Source organism: Crocodylus siamensis, chromosome 12 (genome assembly GCF_052110815.1).
Source record: "Crocodylus siamensis isolate JL-2025a chromosome 12, ASM5211081v1, whole genome shotgun sequence".
NCBI lineage: Eukaryota > Metazoa > Chordata > Crocodylia > Crocodylidae > Crocodylus > Crocodylus siamensis.
In genome coordinates this window covers 22,552,847-22,563,762 of record NC_143406.1, presented here as the reverse complement: position 1 = coordinate 22,563,762, position 10,916 = coordinate 22,552,847, and the positions used below count along the sequence as shown (strand labels likewise).

The following is a 10,916-nucleotide window of genomic DNA, read 5'->3' as shown; positions in this document are numbered from 1 at the left end:
GGCGGCGGCTGCTGTTCGTGGGCGGGCGGGCGTCGGGGCGGCCGAGCGCGGAGCGGGGCCGGGGCCGGGGCCGGGGCTGGGGCCGGGGCAAGCCCGCGCGCGGAGGGGAGGGGACGGGCCGGGCTGGGCGCGGGGGGGGCGCTGTGCTCCTGGAGTGACTGACTGAGCCGCCATCCGGGCACCTCCTCGCTGCGCGAGGGCGGGGGAGCGGCCGGGAGGAGCGAGGCGGGGGGGAGGGGGGGCACTGGGCTCTCGCCACCCCGCCCCGAGCCCGAGCCCTCCTCCCTGCGGCCTGCTGCGGCGGCGGCCCGGCCCGGGCATGGGGGAGCGGGGGCCGCCGCCGGCCCGGCACTGAGCGGCGCTGTTGTTCGGCTGGTGGCGGCGCCCGACTCGGAGTGCAAGAGCTGGCGGCCCCGGCCGGCGAGCGGAGCGCGGCGGGGCTGGGGCTGTGACCGTCGAGCCGGCTGCCATGGCGGAGAACTTGCTGGACGGGCCGCCCAACGCCAAGCGACCCAAGCTCAACTCGCCGGGCTTCCCCCCCACCGACAGCACAGGTGAGCGACCGCGGAGCCAGCACCTGCGTACCGGCCTCTCAGGCGGCTCTGGGGCCGCGGGACCGGGCTGAGGCTTAGAGGCTGGACGGGACTGGTCGGGCCGCGTTGCTGGGGCGCTTGTTGCCGTCCTCCTCTCTCGCCGCTGAACAAAAGCCCCCGTTTCTCTGGTAGAGCCGCGGGGCGGGGCGGAACTGGCGACTAAGGTAGAGGACGAGTCCGGGAGGGGCCCGGCAGCCCCGACCTGGCCACCACGTCCCTATAAGCTGAGCGGGCCCTCACTGAGGCCAGACTCGCGGGATCCCGATCCCGATCCCCTTCTAGCGGAGCTGGCTGGCGGCTGGATCGTGTGTTCTTCAGCCGTGGCCGCTGCTCTAGGACCGGTGACGGTTTCCCCAGAGCGCAGTAGGACCCAGTGGAAGCAAAAGGGATCATCTCTCCCTGCCTTTGCTTGCTTATACTCTCAGATAAAGGTAAACTAGAGGTGCAGTTGATCTGAATTTGCGGATTTCTGTGGGGAGCTTTGGAGTGATGTCTCTGCCATGGTCCAGGACTTTCTGTACTTGCTCTTGGAAGACTTAGTGGTGTCTCAGGTTGACCTGCATTTAGACAGATTTATTTGTGCCTATTCTGTGCATTTTACTACTTTGTCAAGACCACATAGCCAGGGAACAGGAATAATAACTCCCGAGCAGTCATTATGTTGCGTAAATATGCCTTCATCCTTTGGGATGTGCATTTGAGAACCAGAGATTTCATTCACAGTAACTACTTCTGGAAGTTTTTGGCTTTGACTATATAAGTTCTTTTTTTTTTTTTTCCCTTTCCCCAGAACGTCATGTCAAATTTCCCTGTTTAAAATTACCATTTGCTTGTTTGGTGTAAAGAGTTTCTAATGTTTTCCAATACTTACCTTTGTAACTGTTATGACCTGGTTTGTAACTGAAAAGTTATGTCTTACAAATATCACCTTAGTCTGCTTTTGAGTATTGTCCTGTAGAAATTTGCAGGTATCTTATGCATGCTGGTTGTATGATGTCTCATGTATTGAAAATGCTCACGAGTCTCAAAATATGTACACTTCAACATAGTTGACCAACATAGTTGTAGTTTTTGAAGTAATTATTTATTACGGTAGAAAATAACTTTGAAAATCATGTTAGGAAAAGGAGAATACTTTTCCATTTTGAACAAATTTTTTTAGTTTATTTTTGTAAACTTCTATGGCTATAGTTTGAAATTTAGGGTAGTATCTGAAAAAGCAGTGACAGACCAAGAAGACATGTTTGACACCCGCAAGTCTATGAAGGCATGTGACTGTTTAGTGAAAGGGGCTTTAATTTTAAGCCTGATGCTTTTTACGCTGAAAAATATTGTGGTAAATGAAAGATTAGGTGTGCTGCTATTTCAGCGTATTTACTATCTGTATTTGACTATGTAGTAGATGCTTTTGCCATTCTTCTTTCATATAATGTCTAGCAAAGGGAGGAAATGCTTGAAAGATTATAAATGATTCCAGCTTTTTCTGCAAATAACTGGATATCATGTTGAAGAAGAGTGACAATATAGAAATTATAAAATGAACTTTGGAACCAAAGAAAAAAAGAAATAGTTTCCTCTAATTTGTCATATAGTTGTAATTTTACCAGCTAGGATTACATGCTATAACATCTTGAAAAACTGACTTCTGAAGTTAATAGTTCCTCTTTAGAATTGGGAGACTTTGAATTATGTCCCAGTTCTGCAAACACTATGCTGTGAGTAGCCTCAGAGAATTCCTTGATAGCAGAGGTGTGAAATGTTTGCAGAGTTGAGGGCCTTGGTCCCTCAACAGTGATGATGGTTAGAAAAGTCATTTTTTTCACATGTATCTTAATAGTGTCTGGTCAACATCTAAAAACAGTCACAGTGTAATACTTCTAAAAAGTTTGAATAGCATTGTTTTTATTGTATCTTTAATATATTGAAAGGTTGTTTTTTTTTCTATCTTCGAGTTAGATTTTTAATACTATCTGAAAGGTGAATGAATGTTTCCACATGATATAGCAGATTATAAAAAAAAAAAAAAAAAAGGTGTTCATTATAATGTTTTACTCAGATTCTGAGCCTGAAATGGGCTCATGCCTGTTTTAGTAACAGAACCTTGTGTTGCAACCTGGAAAGTTGCCTTTGATCACAGTTGGTTGGACAAATAGGTTTGAGCCATGTGCTCTTAAAAGCAATAGGTTGTATAATGTGTAACACTCATATTTAGTGGTATACTTTAGCTGTTTGCTGTGTCCTTTTGTGAGAGATTAAAATTGATTCAGGTGTAAATAATGTAAAGCTCAATTATGCAGTTCTGTTCCTAAAGATTAAGGTTGCATTCCTGCAAGTGCTTATATATCTGCTTAATTTTACTGTTTTGAATGGTCTTACGTGCACAGGGGGACCTGAATGTTTAATGTGCATGCTGTAATTTTTTCCTTTCCCAGTTCATATGATGGTCTATGTAGCAGTTGGATGGAAGGGGCCCCCTTTTAGAGTAAATATTTAAGTATTTTAATTTTTATGGTAGAAGCAGTTGATTAAGGTTAAAAGCAGTGAAATACAGTTACTCCATCTATATTACAGTGATTATAATAAGAACTGCTTGAGGCAAATATTCTAGCATTTTGTACTAATTTTTCTGTGATTGAAATTAATCAGTATGTGTCTTGTAAATGTTAACATGATGGTGGTGTAAAACTCAATGCTGTTAATTCAAATAAGTTTGTTAAAATCAAGGTGTACTGGTGGAAGAAATGTCCAGTTAATGATGTATCATAAGAAATCAACGTTACTTACCATTACAGTTAAATTACTAAGTTGCCTGTATGTCTTTCACCCAAACACCACAACAAATTAATTAGAACTGGTTAGTATGAACTTTACCAGCTGTCACAGTTAATACTTGCCAAGTTGGCTAATGAAAATCTTCACTGGAAAGGGTTCTCACTTACTGATATAACCAGGTGAAAGGATCAATATTTTTGCTTGCTACGTTGTTTATGCATAAATATTTCTATATTGGGTACTAGATTATTTTAATATTGTACAGTTCTTAATCATTTACGTTTTATTTAATCTCTTGTTTTTTCCAAAACTTCTAAGATACAAAGAGTTAAAAACATTTAGCATGCAAAATAGATTTACAGTAACTTGGTTATTGCAGTATGTTAATTTGAAACAGAGTGGTCTAATCACTTAGTATACTGTCACTGTTCTTTTTGGCAGGATGCACAGTAAACCATCCAGACTTTTAAATTAATATCTCTGAAGCAATGTGTGCTGTGTGAGCATTAATGATATATTAATTAGCAACATTTTCTATGAAGTAATAGCAAAATGTGCATTCTCTAAGAAGCCTCAAGGGACCAATAAAACGTAGGTGCTGTAATGGCTTTATGTCTGCTGTATTGAAGAAAATGGAATAGCTGTCTAAAAAACTGGAAAAGTTTAGGTGCGGTTGAAATATACTAGTTTTAGAAACTAATTTTTATGTAGGTTCAAATGTGAAGTCTTGACATCTTCCTTACTTTAAAGGTTTATAAAGTTTATACATTTTAGAAAACTTAGGATGAAACTCAAAGTTAATTAAAGCTGGAGCATTAGCATTAAATGTTCTTGTTTTTCCACTCCAGCCTGTATTTGGATTAAGTAGTTAACTAATATGACTACTTCATAACACTGGTAATTTTTTAGTTTTTGTAAGTGGAAAAAAACTGTGACCTAGCTCTTAACTTATTTCTGTGTTGCCTTACTCTTTTTACAAAGCTAATACACACGTGAGAAGTGAGGCTTTAACTAAGCTACTCTTCTTACCTTGCTCACTCAAGTAAGCAAAGAAATACAAATGTGCATTTCAGGGGTTGGTTTCAGTTAAACTACTTTTTTTTCTCTTTGAACAAGGTAGACAAGTATCTGAGTTTTAAAGTCCTGAAATCTTTAAGCTAAACTTTCCAAGCAAAGCCAGAGTAGGAGGTAACATTTGTTCACCAACCCAAGAATTCAACTACACTTGTAAAGTGGCCTGAACTTGGTCTGCATTTGTGTTCATGTGAGCACCTATACATGTATCTTACAAGCATTTACACTTGCATATAGTTAAGTTTCACAAAGTAGTCTTACCTATACACTTGGGTATTATTGTGCGATATGAAATGTATGCAGATATAAGGACACTTGTAATTACATTTGAATTGAGAATTTCCCACTCCCCACCCCTTTTTGTCCAGTTTTATGCCCAAGTCGAACAACAGTTAATTTAGTTGGTAAAATGTGGTGGGAAAAGTTGATATGAGCCTTTCACCTCTTCCCCCACTCATTTCGTGGAACTTTTGTCATGGCACTTGCATATAAAATGTGGCTGTGGTCATAAAATGCAGTTCAGTTTCTTGTAGGTATACTCTTTCTTATGGTTGGGTATATGTATTTAGAATAGTGATTTCTTGTTTCCCCATCAAGACAACCAAGTAGGAGTGTGTCCTCTGTGCATTGTGCTAAGCTTAATGATCGTGTGAAGGATAGATTTTCTTTTTTCTTTTTTTTTAAACATCGCACAAACTGAGCTGTGCAACTCAGTGCCATGAGAGATTTCAGACCAAGAGCTTAGGCCAAAACATGATTTAGCATTTAGATGAAAATGGTCAGAGTTAAAATAGGCTTTAGTAAAAGTATAAATAAAATTAAATGCTTTCATTTCAAGGTATAAGAACATCATGAATAGCATGGTGTTTATTAGAGCCCCCCCTTGCCCAGCAGTTGCTCTCAAATGCTTTGCTTTGTAAAGCATTTGGTAACTGGACGCTGTCAAAGACCTCACCCTAGGTTAGGTGATCTCCTGGTTTGGTCTTGCATGGAAATGTGGATGGAAGTTTGCTTGTGCTTTACAATGTTAATTTATTTTGGAATTCAGATTTTTAATTGTAATTGATAATAAGATCAACAGTTTATCAGTGGGTACATACTTAGTACTTCAAAATATCAGGGGTCAGTCCTGTTTTTTTCTGTGTTGTGAACAACCTCTCTACTTTACAAAGTCCTACAGAAATTCTGCCACTGCAACATAAGGATTTAAAGCAGGTACATGGAGGCGAGCATGAAGAACACATTATGTTGCATCTTTTGAAGTCTGTAGTTTGTGGATTCATTCTCTACACAGATTATTTTGAGATTATTCATTTTCTATACCTGCTGCATTTTCCTCGTTTGAAGTAGTAATCTTGTGCCTATGGCATCACAATGATTGCTATGGAAATAATAATGATGTTTCGTACCTATTCTTCATCAAAAGTAAAAATCTATAACCTGAAGTAGTGAGTTCTGGAACAAAATCTTGTTTCCCTCCAGTTGTCTCTAATAATAAAATGTGGAGAAATGCATAAGCAAAAAATCCTGGTACATTAGCTTTCTTGTATTTTCATGAGGCATCATCAGGTCTGTAAAAATGGGATTTGAAAAATTGAAGTAAAGGCCCAGGAGAATGAAAGAGCTATGAGACAATTTAGGAATTTGACATGCCTCACTTCATTCAGTTTACACTTTTAGAACTGTTGTTCTGTGAATCTTCTTGTTCTTTCCATTTTGTTTTTCATTTGTCCTTGCAGATGGACTTTCTCAATAACCCTACCCACTTTTTCATTTGAAAAATGACTCTCAGTAGATATTACAACAAGCAGCCATATCGTGCAAAAACAGTGGACTGACCAGAAGAGAACTATCATTTCTTTTATCACTGTTAATTAGCAAAGATTACATTCTGAATCTGATGTGTTCAGTGTCTCTCTTACTGTTCCACTTCAATTTTGTCTTTCTTTTTTTCTCTACAAAAGATATTTAAGGACCTGCACTAAAGCTTTAAACACCTGCTAAATCTTATGTAAATTTTGACTTCAGTAACTCTCAGTATTCATGTAATTCATTTATAAGTTAAGTATCAGAGATCTTTCTTAGGTAATATGTCCAACAGTCACCTGGGTAGAGATGATTTAATTACTTATAGCTTCAGACATCTTTGGTGCAACACTCTTGGGCAGCGGCTTTCTCCGATGCAGAGAGGCAGAAACCTATGTCAAGAAGAATATCCATACCAGAGATATGGGGGCATCTTACTCTAGAGCTCCATTTGCTATTTGTTAATAACTGTATGATAAAATGTATTAAGACTTTTCTATATGGTTCCTTTTAAAATCTGCTTTAATGAGCTGAAGCTATGAATCAAAACAAAAGGTCAGATCTGGAGTCAACTTACCAGAGCACAGGACTGCTCAGGGTTTGACTATGTTGTAAGTTGCCATGAGGAGGCCACTAGTACACATTACACATCCTCATGGCTCTACTCAAGCAGTAGTACAGAAAAGCTTGCAGTGCCCTCCTGGAGGTACTGGCTGTTAAAGCCAACAGAAAGTAGAGATACATCTTCATGTAGAGAAATTCATTCCTCACAGAAAGGGTTTTGCTATGGCAGCTGAATGAAGGGGTTGTCCCACTACCGTGCATCTGAGAACATGGATGCACTCATAATTTTGTCAACAGACTTGGGTTCTGCTAGCAAAATTATGCTGTGCTGCCTAGGCTTAGAATAGCAAAGGTATTTCTAGAAACTGTCAAAAAAGAAGGATGCAGCTAAAGCAGGGATGGGCAAAATACAGCCCGGGGGGGGCAGATCCGGCCCGCCAGACCATTCTATCCAGCCTGCAGGGCCCCTAAAAAATTAGAAAATTAATACTTACTTGTTCCTAGCTGCCTGTCAAAGATGACAGGAGCCAGGGGCAGTAGGACCCAGCAGCAAGGTCTGCCCAGCCCTTACCCCCAACCAGAAACCCCTGCCTAGCAGAGGGTTCTGGCCGGGGACCATGGGGCTGTTCCTGCTTCCCTGCACCGGAAAGGGAAATGCAGCCCTCGGAGGTTTGCCAAAACTCAGTAAGCGGCCCTTTGCCCAAAATAATTGCTGGCCCTGAGCTAAAGAGAATGTGCACTAACAGCTGAAAGCTCATAGTGCCTCTAGAGGAAAGCAGAGAAAAATACTCTGCTCTCCACGCCCGCCCCCCCCCCCCCCGGCAATAAGATGCATCTTGCTTTGAAAATGCGGAATGAAGAGAAAAGGCTTCCAGTCAGGGCTGAGTCCTGACTGCAGAGATGAGAGTATACTCTGCAGTGTCAAAAATTCTAATATGTAGCAGCTACTGCTGAATTGGCAATTCTGCAGTGGCTGTGAAAGGGTTAACACAGTAGCTCTGCCCTTGGACACTGAGGTCCTCCTCTCCTTTCCTGGTCCAGCAGGGAGAGAACCACAGCAGCTATTCCACCTGTCATCCATGCTTCTATTCTTTCATTTTTGCACAGAGAATCAGCACCCCTATTGAAGATGCATCCAATTTCGGAGAGCTGATTTTTTTGAGGGAAAGGTACATGTAGTATGCAAGTCAATATGGTACTCTTTTTACCTTCTGCCTTTTAAATAGTGTGTATTAGAGATGCACTGATACATTGGTCTGTATCATATAGGTACTGATAAAAGGAAAATTGAGAATCAGGCTTTTTTAGCTGATGTGGCCAATCATGTCCCTGATAAATGTCACATGCATGCATGCAGCCAGCCATCCTGGCAGCTTAGAGAGCAGTGTCTGGCTGTGAGGTCGGGGCAACACACACAGATCAAGTCCCCCATGGTGAGGGAGTGGGGCTAGAGTTGGAGCAGGCACTGCCCTGCTGGGGCATAGAGGGGCACAGGACAGAGCCGCAAGCAGATCATCTGGGAGAGAGCTTCTCTCGCCACTGCATGCACTCCCTGGGAAGGCATGAGGGCCATGTGCCCCTCGGATCTGCATGTGTGGTGAGGATGGGCTGCTGCTGTGGGCTAGGGGCTGGGTGGTGCCAGGGTCTTCCCAGAGGAGGGAGCTGGGCCAGGGTTGCGCTTGGAACGGGCGGCAGTACTGGGAGAAGAGAGTTCAGGGGGGCTACAGCCATAGCCCCCCTCCCAGCACCACTACCGCCTGCCCTGAGCACAACCCCTGCCCAGCCCCCTTGCTGGGAAGAGCCTGGTGCCACCCCAGCCTTGCCTGTAATGGCAGCCCACCCTCACCCCACGCACAGATCTTGGGGGGGCACATGGCCCCCCATGCCTCCCCTGGTCATGTGCATAGGAGCAGCTCCACTCCGAGTCCCCCTGGACAAGCTGCTCATAGCTCCATTGCATGCCCTTCCCCAACTAGGCAGCCCCAGCCCCAGCCCCACTCCCTCCCTCCCACACTGCAGGGGCCTTGATTTGCCCCTCCCCCCCCCCCCCAACAGATTTACCAGCCAGATGCTGCTCTCCGAGCTGCAGGGCTGCGCATTTGCAATCGGATCAGTATTAGCTGATATGGCTTGTTAATGGCTATTGATATCGGTCCAAAAACTCTTTATCAATGCGCCCCTAGTGTGTATGCAGACACTCTTATTTTAGCTCCTTAGCCACATCATTTTATGAAAAATGACCACTCCCTGTTTGAAAACTGAGGTCACAATCAGTCCCCCAGCAGGAATTCCTTTTCCAGCTTCATTTTTCCAGCAGCTAGGGATAGAGATGCTGGCTGTATGGGTGTGCCATCTTTTTTTTTTTTTTCATGTATTTAGCTGTTAGCTTTCTGACTTGGATGGAATTAATGTGTCCCCTGTTACTGCTCCATTTCATCTTCTCTTTATGATGCAAAGTTTAATCTGAACTTTGGGTGAGTGAAAAGGTGTTCCAAGATTGATGGAGATTGCTCTGAAAGGAGGTTGATTTTGAGGTACCATTGGAAGGTCTAGGACATGAGTAATGTTTTTATGGTGGCAGGGAAGGTAGTGGGGTAAGTTAGAAAAATATAGTAGAAAGGTATTTTCAGTTTGTGAGAGCATATGAGGAGGGGGAGAGCTTATGTGAGAAGGGTAAAAGGATGAGAAGGAGAAGAGAAAATAAACTGAAGATAGATCAGGAAAAATAAAGTGAGGGTGGTATGAATCAGAAAAAAACAGGAGATGTGGAAAAAGTAACAGATGTGGAAAACTTACTTAAAACAAAGTAAATCACCTTCCTAGATTTTAGGTAAGGCAGCTCTTTATTGCATAGGATATGACCTTTTTGGGAAAGGGGTTGGGGTGCAGATATGAAGTTTTTTTGTTTTTCTCTAGTATGTTTAATCATGGTAGTGGGTGCCAAATAAAATTATTTTCTGTTCATCTCACTTGCCATAACATGACATGTGTTCTACTTCAAAATTTATCTAATTTTTAATGGGTTTACTTTGTGCCATCACCTCTGGGTTTTTTTATAAATCCATCACTTCCTGCTTTTTAAGACTTTTCACATAGTAACAAGGAATAGGGTGAAACATTTTATAGAAATATATACTGATAAAACGAAGTTATCAGGAAAGTGTGTGGGGACCTGAAACTACTATAACTTCTTTTTTGTCTAAATCGTACTTAAACATGATGGAGATTCCACCACTTCTCTGGGTAGCCTGTTGCAATGCTTAACCACATTTATAGTGTGCAAGTGTTCCCTGATCTCCAACCTGAATTTCCCTTGCTGCAATTTGAGGCCATTGCCTCCTAGCCTGTGAGCACAGAGAAAAGGCTATTTCTGCGCTCTTTTAAAACTACCCTTCAGGTATTTGAAGACTTGTTATCAAATCCCTCTTCAATCTCATCTAGATGAAATAATCCCAAATCTTTCAGATTTGAAAGTCATGTTTCTTAGACCTCTAATAGTCTTTATTTCCCTCTGCTGAGCTCTTTCTAATTTGTCCATATTTCTTTTGAAGTGAGGTATCCAAAATGAATACAGTATTCCAGGTCTAGTGTTAGTTTGGTTGTTTTCTTTGAACACAATTATGGTAACTCTTTTGCATATTGTTCATTTTAAATGCACAATATGAAAAATTTCATACTGGAAGTAATTTCCAATTTTCTTTTTTCATTCACAAAAAAAGTACCTGTTTTAGGAAGTTTAGTGGTAAGGGCATATTGTAGGCATTTATGTGTGTGCTTCCACATGCATGCTTATTAGGAAACCGTTTAATAGAAGTATTGAGAAACCTAGAAGGAAAGGAAATGGGTGGAGTAATGGACTCTTGGTTGACTGAAGAGGATAAGAAAATAGTATGGCTAGTGACTGAAATAAACTACTACTGAATGTTGGCATAAAAATGCTGTTGATGTACTAGTACCTTCAACAACAGCTTTCTGGGTGAACCAAGATGGCTTTTTAAGAAATAACACAGTTAAGTTGAATTTTGTAATGCCAGCATTTGAATTTGATAAATGTGTCTGTACTTTTTATGCTAGCTACATAGGACAAAATCATTTCTTTAACTTGTT

General features: G+C 42.1%; 1 protein-coding gene across 3 annotated transcripts in view; it reads left to right on the top strand.

The window, feature by feature from the left end:
• Positions 1 to 259: 259 nt before the first annotated feature.
• Positions 260 to 10,916, top strand: part of CREBBP (CREB binding lysine acetyltransferase) — a 182,032-nt gene continuing 171,375 nt past the window's right edge. For all 3 annotated transcript variants that reach the window (XM_090024768.1, XM_090024767.1, XM_090024766.1), the window contains exon 1: positions 260 to 554. In XM_090024768.1, coding sequence (XP_089880894.1) covers positions 470 to 554 — 85 coding nt within the window. In that variant the 5' untranslated portion in view covers positions 260 to 469. The remainder of the gene's footprint in view (positions 555 to 10,916) is intronic.